The sequence below is a fragment of the Bos mutus genome, chromosome 5, assembly GCF_027580195.1.
Source record: "Bos mutus isolate GX-2022 chromosome 5, NWIPB_WYAK_1.1, whole genome shotgun sequence".
Taxonomy (NCBI): domain Eukaryota; kingdom Metazoa; phylum Chordata; class Mammalia; order Artiodactyla; family Bovidae; genus Bos; species Bos mutus.
This window is the reverse complement of record NC_091621.1, coordinates 2,774,529-2,796,896: the sequence shown is the minus strand read 5'-3', so window position 1 is coordinate 2,796,896 and position 22,368 is coordinate 2,774,529. Positions and strand designations below refer to the sequence as shown.

Genomic DNA, 22,368 nt, shown 5'->3' with positions numbered 1-22,368 from the left:
AAGTGATCACTGTAAGGGATGAGCAGTAAAGGCAAGAACACGGAGCTGTTAGTTAAGGGCTGTTTCATTCCTTCATTCACTGAACAAATAGTTACTGAGAAACTGATATGCGACAGGCACAGTTCTAGGGGCTGGGAATACAGGGGAAGCAAAACAAAGTCCCTGCCTACAGGGTTTTCTCTTCTAGAAAACAACACAATAAAATAAATTACATAATAGCATACTCTATCTATATTTGTAATATAATCAATAAAAAATACTGATAGATTGTATTAATATGATACACATTATAATAATTATAACATTAACATTATTAATGTGCTTCCCAGGTGGCACTAGTGGTAAAGTACCCGCCTGCCAATGCAGGAGACATAAGACATGTGGGTTTGATCCCTGGGTCAGGAAGATCCCCTGGAAGAAGGCATGGCAGCCCACTCCAGTATTCCTGCCTGGGGAATCCCATGGACAGAGGAGCCTAGAGGTCTACAGTCCATGGGGTTGCAAACACTTGGACACAACTGAAGAGATTTAGCACATGCACATGTATGCACAAACTAATTGCATAAAGCATACAATTGGTATATAATAGTTTATATTATATAATAATATTACATTAATATGTTGTATTAATATATCTAATCTATTAAGCTATCAATCATCTATATATCATCCATCTATTTATTTACCTATCCACAGTTTCAGGCAGTGACAACTGCTTGAAGGAAAAGACTACATAGTTGAGCTTCGACTGTGGGAATGGCATGGTCTGGCAAGGTCTCTCTGAGGAGGTGGCATCTGATCAGACACTTCAAAGGAAGTAAGAGTGTGTGATATAGTGACATTTGTGGAGTGCTTTAGGAGAAAGGAAGAGCAGGTACAAAGATTGTCCCTGAAAGGTACAGACACGGTCCTACCCACTCATGTGTTTAACTCTCGGAACTAAGGGTATTTCTCACTTCACAGATGGGGAAACCAAGAGCTGGGGAGGTGGAAACACTAACTCAAGGCCTCCCAGCTTGCAGCAGGGAGAGCTGGGACCCACTCCAGGCGGCCTGCTTTGCCCAGGTAAGGGGACTTTTGGCTGTGAAGCCACCTACCTGGGCAAGTCCTCGATGCTTTTTTGCAAAGAGGAGGGGTGCCAAATTCAACTTTGCAGAAGAAGGCAGAGAAAGGCACATGAGTAAACCAGGTTGGGGGGCGGTCTCTGCCTTCCTCCTTGGCCTCTTCTGGCCCCAAAGCTGCCCCTCACCTGTGTGCACATCCATTCAGGGTCAAGAGAGAGAGAGGGTAGTGCCTCTCCCAAGTCCACATGGCTCACTCTGCTCACATTATTTATTCTATGCAGGTCTCCTCCTGCACGAAGCCTCGCCTGATGACTCACCTCAAATACCAATCACCTTTGAACTCTTCTTTGGCTTCAGCCTTTGCTCACAACCTGCCATTAGACTGCATATTTGTTGTCTAATTTGTTTTCAGTTTCTGTAGCTTAAATCTCAGCTCCACAAAAACTATTGTCTGTTTTGTCCACTATTGTATCCTCTGTGCCTGGCACATCTTCAATGCGTGAAAGAAAGGAAAGGAGGAAAGCTCAGTGAGTGTGTAGCCACTTAAGAGAATTAAAGGAAAGAGAATTAAAGGAAACACTTTTCCAAACAGACACAGGCACCAAGAAGGGAGAGCAGAAACTGGGCTCATTGTAATTTGCTGGAGGGTACCTGGCACTCTAAATTTGCTCAATAAATATTTGTTGCATGAATGAATATCCGGAATTTGAAACTTCAAGTTCAGGAAGCTCAGAAGACTTTGAGCAATTATGTGTGAAATAAACATGATTTTATAATATTCTTTGGTGAGATGTCTGAGAATTCTCAGGACAGAGGTTCAGGATGGAGAGCTGATCCTGACACAAAAGGATGATTTAGACAAGACATCCTCCTCCCTGACCCCTGGGGCACAACTTGCCCATCTGTAAAATGAGGACACACAGAAAACTCTAAGGGACTCTTCTAACTCGGGACCTCTAAGACTCTGTAAAGTAACTTCTCCTCTGGGCCAGGCCCACACATCTCCGTCTTGCCCCAGACATTCTCCCTGGAAACACTAAAGCTAGAGCGGGTACGGGGGCGGGTAATTTCTGAGAGTCTTCAGTGCCTCTCCTCAAGTTCTTGTGTTACTTATGCTTGCTGGCTCCCTCTCTTCAACCCTCTCTGAGGTCTGACCTTCTAATGAGCAGAGACACATTATCAGCCGCCGTGGTTTGAACGGGTGCCTGTAATTTAGTGTTGCCTAATGCGGGACACTGAGAGCTGGGCTTGCGTAATTAGGCTGGGACCTCATTAACGTCTGCCTCCTTGGGTGTTTTTCATTCTTGGTTTCTCCTATCCTGTATTTTGAATCCCATCTGGCTGTATGGACACGGCTGCCCTTTTTTTTATTGCTCCATTGTGAAGCCAGGCTTGAATCTGGGCCCAGAATGGCCACAGCCATCCACAAAGCATGAATGTTAACATGCCCTGGAATGGCCCCTGCTCTGCTCTCTAAATACAATTACGCAACTTTACTGACAACCTGGGTTGTCTGAGTTGCTCTTGAGCACCTCAAGCTGGCTGGCAGTCCACTCTAAGTTTGGGTGTTTGACAGAAACCAGAGTAAGGGGTGCTATCAATTTAATTACTACAATTATCCATGATTTAGCCAATTCATGTGTAATACTTTGCCATTTACAAAACACTAGTAGAACCTGGCCTTGAGCAGAGACGTGGGCTGTTTTGTTTACCGGAGATTCCTAAGAGAGTTATTCTCTTCTGGCACCCGCCTGCCCCCACCCCATTCTTCACTGCCCTGCTCTGAGCCCCAGAAGACTGAACTCTGTGGACAGTTCTATTGGGCTCTTTTGCTCACTGGGCCAAAATGAGGCCCAAGCAGGAGACTGGAGGGCAATGGTGCTTCTTTCTAGTGCCCACCGTGCTTCAGTGCCAAGACCTTGGAGGTAGTTAGTTCCTCGACAACTACTGCTTCAATTACACGGCTCTCCTGCCCAAGTATAGATGAAACCTTCCAGACTGAGTCTATTCTACTTCCTCTCCTTGTCCCTTCATCCCTAATGATGATAATGGCTTCTTGCTGTTGTTATTGGAGGCCCCATGTTCCCTGAGTCCCAATATTCTTCTATAAGTGATTGCTTCATTAAAATCTCTTTATTTAAATTATTTGGGGGTGTATTCTGTTTTCTGCCTAGCGCATGTCTGATACAATTCTTAATATCTGAAATGGAGCCTGGAACATAGAATAGGCCCTTAATAAACACCTGTGGGATGAATGAATGAACAAACTTTCACATATAACATCTCATTTAATTCTTTTGAGACTATATAAAATAATACAATCAACTTTAATAGATTAAAAAGCAGAAAGAGGTAGAATCTCATATCTGAGCAACAGATTTCTGAAGGAGAGCAACACACATCCTGTACCCTAGATGAGCCTAAGCCAGCCTCAGCACCCAGGAGAAATCTCTACTTCCTGCTGTTTCCTGCACAGACCCAGAGTCCACTCAAGTCAGCCTGGGGTGGGCTCAACAGGACCGGTGCTGTGGAGTGGACAAAATTTATGGATTTAAAGACATTTGGGAACTCACTTGGCATAAAACCAGAGACCTGGATTCAAATCCAAGTGCTACCCCTTTCTTCTAAAACGTGTATATATTCAAGGTGTACAGCGTTATTTTGTCACGTGTTTAAGATGTACAACATGGTTTGATATATGCATACATTATGAAATGAAAACCATGATCAAGTTAATTAACATATCTATCACTTCACATACTTAACCCTTTTCTGTATGTTAGAAAAACACTTGCGATATAATCAGTAGATTTCAAGTATACTATACATATACTATAGTCGGTATGCTGTACATTAGGTCTTCAGAACTTATTCATCTTATAACTGAAAGTGTAGGTGTAAACCCCTTGACAAACATCTCCCCATTCCTCCCACTCACCAGACACTAGTCACCACCATTCTATTCTTTGTTACTATAATTGCAAGTTTTTTAGATTTCACATATAAATGAGATCATGCAATATTTATCTGTCTCTGACTTAACTCACTTCGCATAACGTCCTCTAGGTCTATCCATGTTATTGCAAATGGCAGGACTTCATTCTTTTTTAAGGCTGGATACCATTTATACACACATACACAAACACACATATATATAATTTTTTAAATCCATTAATCCACTGATGGACATGTGGATTGTCTCCACACCTTGGATACTATGAATAATGTTGCAATAAGCATAGGAGTAGAGATATCTTTTCAACATAGTGATCTTATTTCCTTTGGATATGACCCAGAAGTGAGATTTCTGGGTCATACAATAGCTTTATTTTTAATTTTTCAAGGAAACTCCATACTGTTTTCCATAATGGCTGTACTAATTTATACTCCCGCCAACAATCCACAAGGACTCTCTTTTTTCCACATCCTCACCCACACTTACTTTCGATTTTGGTATCAGTCGTCCTAACAGGTGTGAGGCGGTATCTCACTGCGGTTTTGATATGCACGTCCCTGATGATTAGTGATGTGCAGCAGCTGTTCATAGACCAGTGGCCATTTATATATCTCATTTGGAAAAAAAAGTCTGTTCAGATCCTTCACCCATTTTTGAAATTAGGTTATTTGGTTTTGCTATTAAGTTGTTATGAGTTCTTTATACATTTTGGATATTAACCCCTTAGAAAAATGGCTTGCCTTTTCATTTTGTTGATGTTTCCTTTGCTATATAGACTTATTTTTAGTTTTAGATTAGTTTTCTTCCTGTGATTTATTTCTGGTTTCATATAACTGTGGTCTGAACAAATATCTGATGTGACTTCAATCTTCTTAAATTTGTTAAGACTTGTTTTGTGCCTAACATATAATTTATTCTGGAGAACATTCGATATGCACTTGGCAATGTATATTCTGCTGCTCTTAGATGGAATGTTCTGTGTATGTCTGTTGGGTCCATTTGGTCTAACATATAGTTCAAGCTTAATGTTCTTATTGATTTCTTGTCTGAATGACCCAGTGATGAAAGTGGGGTCTTGAAAATCTCTATTATTATGGTATTGCTATCTACTTTTCCCCTCATATTTGTCAATATTTGCTTTACATTTTTATGTGCTCTAATTTTGGGCACATATATATTTACAATTGTTGGATCCTCTAAATAGATTGCTTTTTCATTGCATGATGTCACTTTTGTCTCTTACTACAGTTTTTAACTTAAAGCCTATTTTCTCTGAAATCAGCACAGCTATCCCTACTCTGTTTTGGTTCCTATTGGCATGGAATATCTTTTTCCATCCCTTCACTTTCAGTCTAAGTATGTCTTTAAAGCTAAAGTGAGTCTCTTTTAAGCAACATCTTTTTTCTTTTAATTCATTCAGTCATCCTATGTCTTTTCATTGAAAAATTTAATCTATTTACATTTAAAGTAATTATTTAAAGTATCATTGCCATTTTGTTTATTTACTGCTTTATTTTCTTAGGCCATCCTCTATGGCATGTGGGATCTTAGTACCCTGAGCACGGATTAAACATTCACCCCTTGCATTGGGAGCATGGAGTCTTAAGCACAGGACTGCCAGGGAAATCCCTGCCATTTTCCTAAATGTTTCTTGGCAGGTTTGCAGTTTCTTTGTTCCTTTATTCCTCCCTTGCTGGTTTTCTTCATGACTTGATACTTTTCTATGCCTGCATGCTAAGTTGCTTCAGTCGTGTCCAACTCTTTGTGACCCCATGGACTCAGGCTCCTCTGTCCATGGGATTCTCCAGGTAAGAATACTGGAGTGGGTTGCCATGCCTTCCTCCAGGGGATCTCTCCAACCCAGGGATCGAACCCTGGGTCTCTTATATCTACCTGCACTGGCAAGCAGGTTCTTTACTACTAGCAATACCTGGGAAGCCTACTTTTCAGTAGTAGTTTGCTTTGAATTCTTTGTTTTTCTGTTTTGTGTATCTCCTGTAGGGTTTTGCTTTATGGGTACCATGAGGCTTACATAAAACATTTTATAGTTACAACAGTCTATCTTAAGTTGACAACCACCTAACTTTATTTGCATATAAAAACTACTCTTTTATTTGCCCCTCCCTACAGTCTATGTTTTTGATGCCACAATTTATATCTTTTTTTGTATATTCATTAATGAATCATTGTGGCTATTGTTATTTTTAACACTTTTGCCTTTTAACCTTTTTACTAGACTTAAAAGTTATTTACACACCACTACTACAGTATTAGAGTATCCGAAGGAAATGGCAACCCACACCAGTGTTCTTGCCTGGAGAATCCCAGGGACAGGGGAGCCTGGTGTGCTGCCGTCTATGAGGTCACACAGAGTCGGACACGACTGAAGCGACTTAGCATAGCATAGCATAGAGTATTCTTAAAAAGTGAAAGTGCAATTTGCTCAGTCATGTCTGACTCTTTGCAACCCCCTGGACTATACAGTCCGTGGAATTCTCCAGGCAAGAATACTGGAGTGGGTAGCCGTTCCTTTCTCTAGGGGATTTTCCCAACCCAGGGATTGAACCCAGGTCTCCCACGTTTCAGACAGATTCCTTACCATCTGAACCACCAGGGACGCAGTCTTTATCTGACCAAATACTTACCTTTATCAGTTTTATAGGGGCTTCTATGATGGCTCAGATGGTAAAAAAAAAAAAAAAAAATGCCTGCATTGGAGGAGACCCTGGGTCAATCCCTGGGTTGGGAAGATCCCCTAGAGAAGGGAACGGCTACCCACTCCAGTAATCTTGCCTGGAGAATTCCATGGACAGAAGAGAATGGAGGGCTATAGTACACGGGGTCACAAAGAATCAGACATGACTGAGGGACTAACGCTTTCACTTCTTTCATCAGTTTTGTTTTCATTTTACTAATGAGTATCTTCTTACTTTTCCAAGCTCCCTTCCCACTGTCTAAAATTCAGATTCTGGGACCTCAATACTTGTCTAATGGTATCCGTGCACTGCTCATATGTACACGACTTTAACGCCTCTCTGTGTGCACGCGTGCTATGTTGTTTCAGTTGTGTCCAACTTTTGCAACCTTACAGACCACAGCCTCCCAGGCTCCTCTGTCCATGAGATTCCCTGGGCAAGAATACTGGAGTGGGTTGCCAGGCCCTCCTCCATGGGATTTTCCCAACCCAAGATCAAACCCGTGTATCTTATGTGTCCTGCAGGCAGGTTCTTTACCACTAGCACTACCTGGGAAGCTCTTACTGCCTCTTTAAGCAGCTCTAACTACAAAACAGTCTTCCCCTTGTTAAAGAGGCAGACCAGTAAGTGGTGACACAAATACTACGGGACCAAGTACCTAGGCCTGAATCCCTTACTGGCTGGAGACCTTGATTCCATTACCCAACTTCAGTCTTCTCATCTGGGAAAAGTGGATGGTAATAGTACACACTTTACAGGGCTGTTGAAAAGGATGAAATGAGTCAATACATGTTAAGTGCTGGGGACAGTGCCTAGCACATAGGAAATGCTATAAAGTGTGGGTTAAGTAGATAAAAATTCATGAATTCTGTATGTGCAAGTCAAGCTGGCTTCATCAAAAAGAACTTTTTTTTTTGGCTCTAGTTTGGAGATGAGCCTGGAGTCAAGGGCTTGAAAAACATCATCAGGTCACTGACTCTTATTCTCTATCTTTGCTGTGTTTTCCTTTGCTTTTGCTTCATTCTTAGCAGATCCTTCCCTCCAGGACAAACAGCCATGGCCACCAGCAGCTCCAGGAGACCATTCCACTGGCTCAGCAGCCCCAGCAGAACAAATATGTCTCTCACCCAAGAATTCCAGCAAAGGTCTCACATGAATTCTCATTGACTTGGCTTGGGTCCCAGGCTCTCCCTCCTAAACAGTGGGATATTCTGATTCTAGGCAAGGGAGAAAGCAAGGGAATTCCAGAGAAACATCAACTTCTGCTTCATTGACTACACTAAAGCCTCTGACTGTGTGGATCACAACAAACTGTGGAAAATTCTTAAAGAGCTGGGAATACCAGACCACCTTACCTGTCTCCTGAGAAACCTGTATACAGGTCAAGAAGCAACAGTTAGAACCAGACATGGAGCAATGGACTGGTTCCAAACTGGGAAAGGAGTAAAACAAGGATATATATTGTCACCCTGCTTATTTAACTTACATACAGAGTATATCATGTGAAACCCCAGGCTAGATGAATCACAAGCTGGAATTAAGGTTTCCAGGAGAAATAGCAACAATCTCAGAGATGCAGATGATAGCACTATAATAGCAGAAAGTGAAAAGGAACTAAAGAGGTTCTTGATGACAGTGAATTCTTGATGAGTGAGTGAAGTCACTCAGTCGTGTACAACTCTGAGACCTCATGGACTGGAGTCTTCCAGGCTCCTCCATCCATACGATTTTCCAAGCAAGAGTACTGGAGTGGGTTGTCATTTACTTCTCCAGGGGATCTTCCCGACCCAGGGATCGAACCCAGGTCTTCTGCGTTGCAGGCAGACACTTTACCATCTGAGCCACCAGGGAAGCCCTGGTGAGGCCCCTGATGAGGGTGAAAGAGTGAAAAAGTTGGCTTAAAATTCAACATTCAAAAATCTAAGATCATGGCATCCAGTCCCATCACTTCACAGCAAATAGATGGGGGAAAAGTGGAAACAGTGACAGATTTTATTTTCTTGGGCTCCAGAATCTCTGCAGATGGTGACTAAAGCCACGAAATTAAAAGTTGTTCACTCCTTGGAAGGAAAGCTATGACAAACCCAGACAGCATATTAGAAAGCAAAGACATCACTTAGCAGACAAAGCTCCATATAGCCAAAGCTATGGTTTTTCCAGTAGTAATGTACAGATGTGAGAGTTGAACCATAAGTAAGGCTGAGCACCCAAGAATTGATGTTTTTAAATTGTGGTGCTGTAGAAGACCCTTGAGAGTCCTTGGACAGCAAGGATCTCAAACCAGTCAATCCTAAAGGAAATCAACCCTGAACATTCACTAGAAGGACTGATGCTGAAGCTGAAGCTCTAATACTTTGGCTACCTAATACAAAGAACTGACTTATTGAAAAAGACCTTGACACTGGGAAAGACTGAAGGCAAAAGGAGAAGGGGACAGCAGAAGATGAGATGGTTAGAGAGCATCACCAACTCAATGGGCATGAATCTGAGCAAACTCTGGGAGATAGTAAAGTACAGGGAAGCCTGGTGTGCTGCAGGCCATGGGGTCACAGAGTCAGACATGATTTAGTGATTGAACCACAACAACAACTTGAATCCACTACTGCTTCCAAGGGTGAATCTCCCCTACAATGTTTGGGTATCCTCTGACCATGGGAGAAACAAGGATACGAGATGGGGGACAGAAGAGCTGTGAACTGAGGGACAAAGAGAAGTCCAATGTCCCTGCCCATCTATGGTTAAGGGTGGCTGAAGACATTCAGTGGGCTCAGGTGAGGGACTATTTACCAATTTCTATAGAAAAATTTCAGTATTTTAATAACCAGTACCGCTGTACACACCATTCAGATTATCAGCCTGTTGATATATATTGATTTAAATTTATCACATTAGTGGTGTTATTTATAATACCTGTTCTGCATTGGCTTTTTTCCTTTTGTCTTCTCTTATTATTTCTATTTTTCTCTTATCACCTTTAAGTACTACATTTCATTTCTATTTTTAATAATTATCACAGAGATAACCTTTTATTATTCTTTAATTTTCATTTTTAACTTCTTGAAGCCTATTAATAATCAATATATTCAGTTTCCTCTTTGATAATACAAGGGCCTCAAAATATCTTAATTCTACTTAACCCCAGAATCTACTTACTGTGGTATATTTTAATCCTTCATATATTTTTCAAATCCGTAAGATATTATTATTACTACTGTTTTTTGGAGATAACATTTATTAACATTTCCACCTTCTTTGTTCTTCACGTCTTCATGCTGCTTTATGTTATAATGAGATCATTTTCTTTTTCTTGAAGTACATACTTTACAATTTCCCTCAGTGAGGTCTTCCTGAATATTTTTATTTTGCTTATTTCATAAAATACTTTCACTTCATTAGCACCTTTTCAATGCTGTTTAATATGTCATTAAACACAACATTTGTAATAATGTTGGTTATTGTAGTTTTCCTTTCTAGACGTTCTTTTTGATTTTAATAAAATTTGTTCTGTCATTTTTTTATAGTTTCCTATTCATTGCAGACATCTTCCAATCTGATTTTCAACTTAATATGTAGGATTTTTTTCTTTTAAGAACGTGTGTCTGATCATTCCAATATATGGTGTCTTTTGAGGGTATCTTTCTGCTGTCTATATTTCCTGTTTCTTCTCATTCATGGACTTCCCTGGTGGCTGAGAGGTTAAAGTGTCTGCCTGCAATGCGGGAGACCTGGGTTCGACCCCTGGGTTGGGAAGGTCCCCTGTAGAAGGAAATGGCAACCTACTCCAGTATTCTTGCCTGGAGAACCCCATGGATGGAGGAGCCTGGTGGGCTACAGTCCACAGGGTCCCAAAGAATCGGACATGACTGAGCGACTTCACTTTCATTTTCTTCTCATCCATGATGTCCGTGCCTTATTATTTTTCACTATGTACTAGACATTATACAAAAAATGATCTGCATAATTATTTGAAGCCGAGGATGAAAGTGCCTTCCACTACACAGGATTTGCTTTTACTTCTTGCATGTAGGGATTACCATAAATTAAGAATAATGCTCGAGGTTCCCTGGAAGGTCAATCAAAGTGCAACGCAAGCTGCAGTTACTTGTGAGGACTCATATACCTATGGTTCACATTTACCTTGAGATGTAGTCCTTTGAGGTCTCAGCTTATTTTGGGGAGGCCCTACCATTACATCCTAAGTAACCCTGGGTATTGATTTCTTTTTCCCTTGCCCCTGCTAGACTATCAAAACCAATTTTCAAGTTTGTTGAACTTAGCAATACTCACAGCAAAAATGAAGCTTTTGTACTCATTTCTCTCTCTGGATTTCCACTTCCCCATCATTCTCTTCCTGGCAAGTTACTACCATGTCAACTCTTTGATGGCTTTGAAGGTATAATTATTTACAACCAGCTTTGAAGCTGTTTCCAGATAATCTAGAATTGGTCAACCATTATTGGAAATAGGAAGCCATGTAGTGTCTTCCTTGGCACACAGCAGGTACTCAGTAAATGATAGCTGAATTAGTTGAATTACAATTTCCTAAACATACTCCCTTTGTTTTTCGTTTGTATCAGAACTATTTCCTATTCTTAAAACACATAGAACGCCCATTAGAACAAATACCACATTTTCCTCAAATTTATTCCTATTGTCTCTACTTTCCTAAATATGAATCCTATTTCTTCTCCATCTGAATCCTCACAAGACCTGGTCTGTATCATTCTCTCAGTACTTAACTAGATAAAAATGTTTTAATATGCTCTTTATTGCTCCTCCAGATTTATACTTTCTTGACATTCCTGGGCTTCTGAAGAATTCCCTCATGTCCTGTCTAGCTCAGCATATATTACAGATTTGGGTGGGTAGGTGGGAATATTATATCCAGTACTATTATATCCAGTATTATTGGATAATATAATGGATAATTACCCATTATTATCCATTATATATCCATTAATATATTAATATTATATCCAGTATTACTATATTATATCCAGTACTTTTAGGTGTGAAGTCCTGAGAAGAGAGTCTCTGAACATTTATTCTTCCCTACTGCTGGAAGAAGGATGCAGCCTATTTAAAAAAATCTCTTATATTTGTACAGCACTTTATAATTATTAACAATAGGGCGTTCTCACATACTTGCCTTCTACTTTCATATTCACTATCATCATGTGGCAGATGAGAATCAGAGGGCAAGAGAGAGTAAATAATATTACTGAACAGAGCCACAAAGTCAGAAATGAAACCCAAGTCTTCTTTCCCCAAGCCCAGGGATCATTCCAGGGTACTCAGCTGCTTCCCCATATTATTTGTGCATTAGTCATTAACGTGTAATAACACCTAAACTCTTTGGAAGCATACATTCTATACAAGAAAGCATGTGCAGTACAGGCGTTAGGTTGCAGGCAACAAACAGAGGGGTTGGCTCTGAAGGTACTTCATACACACCTCTGGAATGAAGGTTTTCTGCACCTTGGTCTTCCTTACCTCACAACCTTGGTTCCATTTCTCATGACTTGCATGTCCACCATACAGCCCCCCGTAACATAGGCAGCTAGATTCAACTCTGAGAATTCGGCCTAGAAGAGAAAGCAAAACAATAAGGATTCACAAAATACTGGGGATGCCAATGACTCGAAACATTTATATGTGCCAAATATACATTTAAATCTCATGTGAAATTAGTAATATTATTTATTTCCCTTTTTTGAAAGATGAAGAAGCTGAGATGCAGAGAGGCATGGGGACACATCCATGGTTACATCGCTACTAATTTCTACCTCCTCGAAGGTGGAAGAAGGTACTCTAACTCTAGGGGAGTGGACAGGCAGGGGGAGAGAGAGATAGGAGGTAGTGGTATAGAGAAACTCCATAGTTACCAAGAGAGGGGCAGAGACAAGAGATATAAGCAGTATTATTTTTTTTGGTCCCCACTAAGGAGTATTCTTCATGTTTATGTACCAACTACAGTGTCACATTTGTGTTTTATTAGACATTTCTGTATCCTTCTAAGTTCATCTTTTTGTTGGCTTATTTGGTTGAGCAAGCTTTAAAAATCTCTGTTGCTATTCCTATAGAATGTGTGTATGCTAAGTAGCTTCAGTCATGTCTGACTCCATGCAACTCTATGGGCTGTAGCCTGCCAGGCTCCTCTGTCCACAGGATTTTTCAAGCTAGAATACTGGAGTGGGTTGCCATGCCCTCCTCCAAGGGATTTTTCCAACCTAGGGATCGAACCTGCATTTCTCATGTCTCCTGCATTGGCAGGTGGGTTCTTTACCACTAGCACTACCTAGGAAGCCCTTTCCTGTGGAATACATCCCTCCTACCAGATTATATGCTTCTTGGGGGTAGTGACTTGATGTTATAACCATTTCCTAGGTTTGCCATAATAACAAAGTACCCCACTAGGTGGCTTAAACACAGAAAATAGTGCTTTCTCACAGCTGTGGAGGCTACAAGTCCCAAATCAAGATGTGGGCAGCACTGGTTCTTTCTGAAGGCAGTGCAAGAAGGCTCTGTTCCAAGTTTTTCGCATTGGCTTGTAGATGGTCACCTTCTCTCTGTCTCTTATCAGTATGTTTTTCCTCTATGCAAGTCTCTGTAGCCATTCTACCAGTAATACTGGATTAGGACCCACCCTACTGACTTCACTTTAACTTGATTATCTCTGAAAAGATCCTATCTCCACATACCTGTGTCCAAATAAGGTCACATTCTGAGGCACTGGGCCTTAGGAGTTTAACACATGAATTTTAGGAGACGTAATTCAACCTGTAACCCCACTCTAGAAAATGCATAATACTACACTGACTTATACAGAAACCAAAAGCTATTTCTTTGGATTTAATGAATAAAAATAACTGCTCACATACATGCAACACTCACTATGTGCCAGGTACTGTCCTAAGCATTTTATACGTATGAGTTCATTTAATCCTCATACTTGTCTACATGAAAAACCAAGGCAGAGAGAGATCAAATAACTTGCACACTGTCACACAGTAGGTAGCAGAGCCAGGATTTAACCCCAGGCAGTCTGGCTCCAGCCGGTCTTTTAACTGCAGCACCCCACTGTCCCCACTGTTTAGCTAAATAAGGCATTAGGTGGACTGCAACTGGGAATTTTAGGGACCTAAAAATAAACCACTCAAAGAGAAAAACAAGTTTACATTGAAGGGAAATATCATTTCATGGTGATATAAATGTATCCCCTTGGAATCATTTACCAGAAATTATGACCAAAGACCTAGCTATCTTCCCAGATGGCATTAAAGCAAATCCAGAGTGCTTGTGTCTCTTGTTTTAATTAATAACCTCATTATACTGTGGAAAGGTGAAAAGCAAAGACCTCTGTAATGAGGCCAGGTTGGTAAACAGTGGTAATGACCCAGTTATTAAATCTAATGCCTTAAAAATTCAGCCCATCATGTTCAAGATATTTCACTGGTTAAGATTACAAAGAAGAATTAGCGAGAAAAGTTGCTTGTGTGGAGAAAAAACAAAGTTGCAACACAGAATTGCTGGGCACAAGATATACGAAGAAAAGGAGTGAGTCAGAATCTTGGATGGTAAAATCTCCAATTAGATGGCAAAGACCCAGAGGCTATCTTGCTGCTTAAATGGAAAGAGAAATACCTGGATAGAAGACACCCTCGGGCTTGGATATACAAGTCAGAAGTTCATCTGGTTCAGATCTGAGTGTCTGCAGTTGTCTCCTAGTCATAGTTTATGAGTAATTTTAGGAGGTAGATTCCTGGGTTATAGGGCAGCAAGCCTCTGCTAGATCAAGCACAGATAGCTGGAGTAGCAAAGAAACGACACTTTCCAATTTTATCTTTCTAAAAATTTCAACAACCATGAAAATGAACATAGAAGTATCCAACCATCTCTCCTTCAAGACAGCAGGATGACCCTGCTGGTAGAATCCTAAATATCAGGGCCTGGAGAGCTCTCATAGACTGTAGTGGTTAAATGGATTCCCCTAAAAGATATGTCCGAGTCCCAACCCTTGATACCTGTGAATGTGACTGTATGGAAACAGAGTCTTTGCAAATATAATTAAGGCTCTCAGATACTGGATGAGAGTGGACCCTAAATATAATAAGGTGTATTTATAAAAGAAGAGAAGGGGAGACAGAGGGACCAGGAAAGAAGGCTGTATGAAGATGGAGGCACAGACTGGAGTTACACTGCCCCAAAACCAAGGAACAACAGGACTTACTAGAAGGTGGAAGAAGCAAGGAAGCACAGTATTCAGAGGGAGTACAGATCTGTTGACACCTTGATTCCAATTTCTGGCCTCTGAGAGGATAATTTATTTTATTTTAAGCCGCCAAGTTGTAGTAATTTGTTACAATAATCCTAGGAATGTAATAAAATAATTTTGGAAATTGGATCCAATTTTAGTATTGCATGCAAAGCTGTCAGGGTTCAAAGAATGTCAACTGGTTTAGGTAAGGCTCCTGTATCCACTTCAGCAAACACATACTTAAATGCATGTATACACACACACACAAAATAAAGCACCACTATGAGAGTCATGTTTCTGCATTTTCTGATGTAAGTTAACCTTTTGACCTCAAAGACATTTTGGTCCCAATTATTTCTAATATGATGTCTCTTTACTATATACTAGGCATGCTGGTATAGATAAATAAATATTCAAAGCAACTACATTTAAAAGTAACTGCTCAACATGTGATGATTTTGGTCCAGTTACTGACTGCTTAGACTCTCAGTTTTGACATCTCTAAAATGGAGGCAATGATATCAGTGGTGAGTGAAGATTCAAGATAGTGTATATGAGACACCTAGCACAGAGCTGAGACATACATAGGAGGAAGATGTCTATAAACAGCTATCAGTATTATATTCAAATATTTAACTGTCTTAGTGAGAGTAAATTGAAATGCATAAAAAAGGGTATAACCAGAAAAAGGGAAACCTTTTCAAATATTTATAACATAAACAATTTTTAAAATATGAAGGCATACAATATAAAGAGTAAAGATTTCTCCTTAATTAGGTCCACAATGGAGTAATAGGGACTATATTTACACTCTCATCTTAAACTTGGAAAGCCAGACAAAATACATTAATAGTTTTCAGACACTGAACAACAGGCATTGTAGGACTATGACCTTGCAGAAAGAAAACACATGAAATTACCTGTGACTGCCCTAGCTGACTGCCTGGAGGCAGTTTTCAGGTGTAGGAGAACGCAGTCAGTGCCCGTAGTCTGACTAAGCTGAAGAGACAAATGTTAGAATTCAGGGAGGCTGAAGAAGGCAATGGCACCCGTCTCCAGTACTCCTGCCTGCAAAATCCCATGGGTGGAGGAGCCTGGTAGGCTACAGTCCATGGGGTCGCGAAGAGTCGGACATGACTTAGCGACTTCACTTTCACTTTTCACCTTCATGCATTGGAGAAGGAAATGGCAACCCACTCCAGTATTCTTGCCTGGAGAATCCCAGGGACAGAGGAGCCTGGAGAGCTGCCATCTATGGGGTTGCACAGAGTCAGACACGACTGATGCGATTTAGCAGCAGCAGCAGCAGAGGTGGCTAGAATTTGCAGGGCAGAGTAAAGATACAACTGTACAGAAAAAGGCCTCCAGGCAGATCTGTGAGTCTTTGGCTGCGTACTGATATGAGCATGCACGAAAGGAAATTTCTCAGGGCCAGTAACATAACTATCAGAAAAGAGTAGACTCGTACTCCATAACACACACAAGGCTGGGGATAGTTCGTGTTCTCACCAGGTAAGTGTAAAGACTTTGTAGCAAGAGTCGAGTTCTCAAAAATTTAGTAGTGGGGCTAAACGAGCCCTGGATCACAGTGTGCTCTGGATCTAGGATGATCAATTTGTCCTAGTTTACCTAGAGCTTTCTCAACTTTGCAGAAGCTCCCCTCAGTCTCAGTTTTTCAAATTTGATGAAAACTATAAACCTACAGGCCTAAGAAATTTAATGACTCCCAAGCAGAAGAAATATGAAGAAAACCATACCAGCGTACGTAATAATCAGCTTACTAACAAACCAGTGATGAACAGAAAACCTTCAAAGCAATCAGAGGGGAAAAATATACTTTATATCAAGAGAGGCAAAGAATTATAGCTGGGCTTCCCTGGTGACTCAATGGTGAAGAATCCACCTGTCAATGCAGGAGACACAGGTTCAATCCCTGATCTGGAAAGATCTCACATGATTTGAAGCAACTAAGCCCATGTGTCACAACTACTGAGCCTGTGCTCTGATGACTTTTTTCTTCAAAGATTTCTTAATTTGAATTAGAGTCAAGTTGTTACAGTCTGCCATGCCTGTAGGCACCTTACTTTCACTTTACATTTTGCCATAAAAAGTACATTTGTAAATACTCTCGGACTTGGAAGGAAGTCTGTTCCTTTTGTGTCAGTGCTTCTCAAGGTGAATAATTGACTGCAAGACAATAGTATGAATTATGGGAGTTCATCACACATGAAGAAGTAGAATGTGTAACAAGAACACAAAGATGGAAATGGAAATGTACTGCTAAAAGGTCCTTACACTGTATATAAAGTGGTATAACATTATTTAAAGATCAGTTCAGTTGCTCAGTCATGTCCAACTCTTTGCGACTCCATGGACTGCAGCACATCAGGCTTCCCTGTTCATCGCCAACTCAGAGAGTTTACTCAAACTCATTGATCTTGATTAATTAAAGCTATTATAAACCTTAGAAGAATGCCTCAAAAAAAGAGGGATAGCTAAATTAAATTTCACAAATTTTTACAGATTGATGGATCTTAATTGATCTGTGCTTGCATAATCAATATCAACTTCCCAGATGGTGCTAGCGGTAAAGAACCCACCTGCCAACGCAGGAGACATAAGAGACATGGGTTTGATCCCTGAGTTGGGAAGATCCCCTGGAGAAGGAAAAGTCAACCCACTCCATTATTCTTGCCTGGAGAAGCCCATGGACAGAGGAGCCTGGCGGGCTACAGTCCACAGGGTTGCAAAGAGTTGGACACAACTGAAGCAACTTAGCATGAGCAATTAATATCAAGATGAAAATTGGTAACAATTCCAGCCTCCCTGAGTACTCTGTCAACTTCAATATAACTGACATCAACTTTCACACCATGATGCTACCACTTGGGTATCTTCTATTTCTATAGCTTAGTTTTGTATGTTCTTGAACTTCATATGAATCTCAGAGTATATACTCTTTGGTATTTGCATTTTTTCACTCATCACTATATCTGTGTGATTCACTCATGCTGTTGGGCTTAGAATAAATCATTTTATTTTTGTGTAGGGCTTCAGTGCCTGCACAGGGGTGTGTGCTAAGTCTCTTCAGTCGTGTATGACTCTTTGTGACCCTATGGGCTGTACCCTGCCAGGCCCCTCTGTCCATGGGATTCTCCAGGCAAGAATACTGGAGAGGGTTGCCATGCCCTCCTGTACAATAATACATTCATTGGTTCTGCTGATGATGGACACCTGGACTATTTCTAGTCATTGGCTATTAAAAAAGCTGTTATGCCCATTCTTCTACATCTATTTTGAAGGACATACACTCTCATTTCTTTTGGGTATATTCCTAGGAGTGAAATTATTGGGTCATGGACACCAGTGAAGACAGGCAGGTTTTCACAGCAGCATATGTAAGGTCTTTGTATTTTGTTACACTTGCTAAAACCGGGTGTGGGAGGTTTTCAACACTGATCTCAACGATACCTGAAAATGCTGGACTATCCGAGTTTTTCTGTTCATGACTTTTATTAAGCATTTGCATGGAGGAATCAAAGAATAGTGGAAAAGAAACTGGTTTGAGGTCTGGGGTCAAGGGATCTAAATTTCAGATTTAGCACCAACCAAGTGTATGGCCTTAGGCAAACCCCTCTTTCTCTCTCCACTTTAATCCTCTTCATCTTCAAAATGAGTTATCATCAACTGAGTCAATTATGTCCATGGTCTGTTTCATTTTCACCTCTCTTTCTTAACCAGTGTCTCCCAATGATCATGGAACGAAAATACTATTACCACAGCATACCTTATGAAAAAGAAATGCCAAGCAATCATACTTTTATTAGAAAGCTGTTTACCGCTTTATATCCAGTTCCTGGTACACAGGAAGTACTGAAAACGTACTTGTGGAATGAAGTGTTATTTTTATACTTTGTAGATGAGTGGACAACTACAATACCTACATATGCTAAATAATTCACCTTCTGAAACTGCCCCACTGCCAGATCCACTAGACCACAGCAAGGAGGAGGGTGGTTCCAGGTAGAAAGGAGGAGAAAGACCCAATCTAAGTTTTCATGAACAAAAGCACAGCTGAGCCGCAGGGCTCTGGGGCAATGAAGCAGTGAGATGCCTTCTGCTGTTGGAGCATGGAGTATGTGGAGGAACACAATAGAACAGAGCTAGAAAAGTGGGTGGGAGGCCAATTCTGAGGATTTTGAACTCCCTGTGAAGGAACAGTACTCTATAGGGTATTAGTATTCTATTGCTGCCACAACAAATTATCACAAATATAACAGCCGCAGACAACACAAATGCATTGTCTCACTGCTCCATACACATCAGAAGTCCATGTTAGCTCAGCTGATTTCTGTTCTAGGTTTCACAAAGCCAAAATCAAGGTATCAGCCATCTGGACTCTTTCTGGGAGGTTTTGGGAAGAATCTGCTTCCAAGTTTGCTGAATTGAACTCTCTGCAGCTATAGGACTGAGGTTTTACTTCCTTGCTGATCACAGCTGGGAGACTGTCCGAGCTCCTTAAGGCTGTCTGCAGTTCTTGTCACATTGTACTCCCCATCTTCAAACTTGTCATGGCATGTCAAGTCCTTATTCTCCAAAGTTTTCTGACTTCCCTTTTGTCACATCTTCCTCTCTAGCCAGATAAAGTTCTGTTTTTAAGGGCTTCTGTGGTCAGACTGGCCTACTTGGATAATCAGAGATACTCTTCTTAAAGTCCATAATTGTAATCACATCATCATCTCCCTTCTAAGTATCATTTTCACAGATTCCAGGGATTAGGGTATAGTCATCTTTGGGAGACCACTGGGAAATACGAAGGGCTGTGTTATAAGAGAGTGATAAATATTTAACCACAAGTATTTACATAGCACTTTCTAAGTTCCAGACTCAGTTAGTTATGGTTGGAATCATATCCATTAACAAGACCTCTTCTATAGCACCCTCTATCACAAGGAAATACAAGCACCTGTTTATAATTAAATACATATCCAGCTCCAGGAAAACACGTGCACACACACTCATGAGTGCACACATCACACACAAACAAGATGGAATGCATTCAGTTTCCTGAGAGTCTTTCATGGGTTCTCAGTGGAACCTAGAAAGTATGTGATGCCAAGCAGATAATATCACTGAAAGCATGGGGTATTCATGTTTAGTTACCGATAATTGCATTTGCAATGATAATGTTGTTGATGATGGAGTAGAAAATGGTGATTGCAATCATCATTATTATAGTAAGTTGAAGGATGCTATTGGGCCAACAGATCAATGCGAAAGAAATTGAAATTGGGACTTGGAATTGGATGAGTGACTGGAATGTACACAAGAAACCGAAAATGTGTGGGAATGTGGAGGTAGCAGCTATCAGCCTTGACCATGAAGCCTGACTGAAGGAGGGGGGATTTCAACACAAAGAGCTGTTGTCCAGAGTTCCTGAGAAAGACAAGATGCTGGCAGACAGATTGTTCTGGAATCCAAGGGAGGCTGATAAGATACTGGAAATTCTTGTTAGTGAAGACCTATCTGGTCCAGACTGTACCCTTAAACCCTTACAGTCTGCCCCTTTCCAAGGCCTTAGACACCCTTTGTAATTTGCAGGAGGGTAAAAGAGAGAGACAAGAGAGACACATAGATACTGGGCTGATGGCAGAAGGTGGGCAGCCTCCAGGACCTTTCCTAATGCTAGAACAACTTCTCACCCTCTGCCCTTTTCTCTACGCTTTCTCACCTCATAAGGAGGAACTGTTAATCTAGTGCTCAGGACATCATAATGCTGCCTTAAACAGTGGGCAAGGTCATTGCTGGGTTGAAAACCAGGCAATCATGTGTGATTCTGGAGTCGACATTCTGCTTCTCTCCAGCTGAGTGCCTGCTGAACTGGGTGGTCCTCATGTTAACTTCCTCTCTCCTGCCTTGTAGCTCCTCAGAGAAGCCACCCTCAGCATCCATTTTGCTCTCAGCCACCCTCTCTCCCATGAGTTTGCAGCACTGAACTCTGATTCCAAGGAGACCCAGATGTCCTGCTCTTTTTTCCTAACTGTGTTTGTGGTACTTCAAAATTATTTAGCAATACGTATTTAGTCTAAGTTGGAGAAGGAAATGGCAACCCACTCCAGTATTCTTGCCTGGAGAATCCCAAAGGAGGAGCTTGGTGGGCTACAGTCCACGGGCTGCAAAGACTCGGACACGACTGAGTGACTTCACTTTCACAGGGCTTCCCAGGTGGCGCTAGTGGTCAAGAACCCACCTGTCAATGCAGGAGACATAAGAGTGCAGGTTTGATCCTTGGGTTGGAAGATCCCCTGGAGGAGGGCATGAAAAACCACTCCAGTATTCTTGTCTGGAGAATCCTACGGACAGAGGAACCTGGCAGGCTACAGTCCATAGGGTCACAAAGAGTCTGACACAATAGAAGCAACTTAGCACATTTAGTAAGTAACACTCATAAATGGGACATTACAGGTAAGATGCTGCAAGGAGAAGGAAATGGCAACCCACTCCAGTACTCTTGCCTGGAAAATCCCATGGACGGAGGAGCCTGGTAGGCTGCAGTCCATGGGGTCGCTAGGAGTCGGACATGAGTGAGCGACTTCACTTTCACTTTTCACTTTCATGCATTGGAGAAGGAAATGGCAACCCACTCCAGTGTTCTTGCCTGGAGAATCCCAGGGATGGGGGAGCCTGGTGGGCTGCCGTCTATGGGGTCGCACAGAGTCGGACACTACTGAAGTGACTTAGCAGCAGCAGCAGCAAGATGCTGCACTGCTTTGGTCTGGAGCTGATTCAGGCAACCCTGCACAGGGGTGGTGGGCCTAGGCCCTCTAAAACTTATTTGCTCTTCCTCCTTGTGTTTTTGTCTACTCTAGGAACCTGCAAAAGGGGTGGTGGTAGTAACTGTCAAGGTAGGATTAGGGCATTCTTGAGTCCTCTAACAAGTTTTCATCAAAATTCCACCCTAATCCCTAACAGATTGTTATGTTTACTCTTGGGAAGGAAAGTGTGTTATTAACAAATTCCTTTTAAAATAAATCAGCATTCTGCATGCACTGTGATCTTCTTCATTTCTTTTTTTCTTTTTAAATTTACTTGGCTGCACTGGGTCTCAGTTGCAGCACTTGGGATCTTCGCTGCGGTATGGAGGATCTCTTAGTTGTGGCATGAGGGATCTAGTTCCTTGATCAGGGATTGAACTCGGGCCCCCTGCATTGGGAGCATGGAGTCTTAACCATTGGATCACCAGGGGAGTCTCTTCTTCACTTCTTAAGTTCTTTCACAGGGTCTTATAGAGACTCGTTAAAAGCATAAACAACAGCAGCAACAATAATAAAACATTAAACACAGAAAACCCAAGCTTTACGCAGGCTGTGAACTCCTACAGGATTTAGGTTCTTT

At 41.3% G+C, this 22,368-nt stretch overlaps 1 protein-coding gene across 1 annotated transcript in view; it reads right to left on the bottom strand.

The window, feature by feature from the left end:
* SYN3 (synapsin III) overlaps positions 1-22,368 on the bottom strand; it is a 499,918-nt gene that overhangs the window by 397,490 nt on the left and 80,060 nt on the right. The window contains exon 4 of the mRNA XM_070370203.1: positions 12,210-12,301. Coding sequence (XP_070226304.1) covers positions 12,210-12,301 — 92 coding nt within the window. The remainder of the gene's footprint in view (positions 1-12,209; positions 12,302-22,368) is intronic.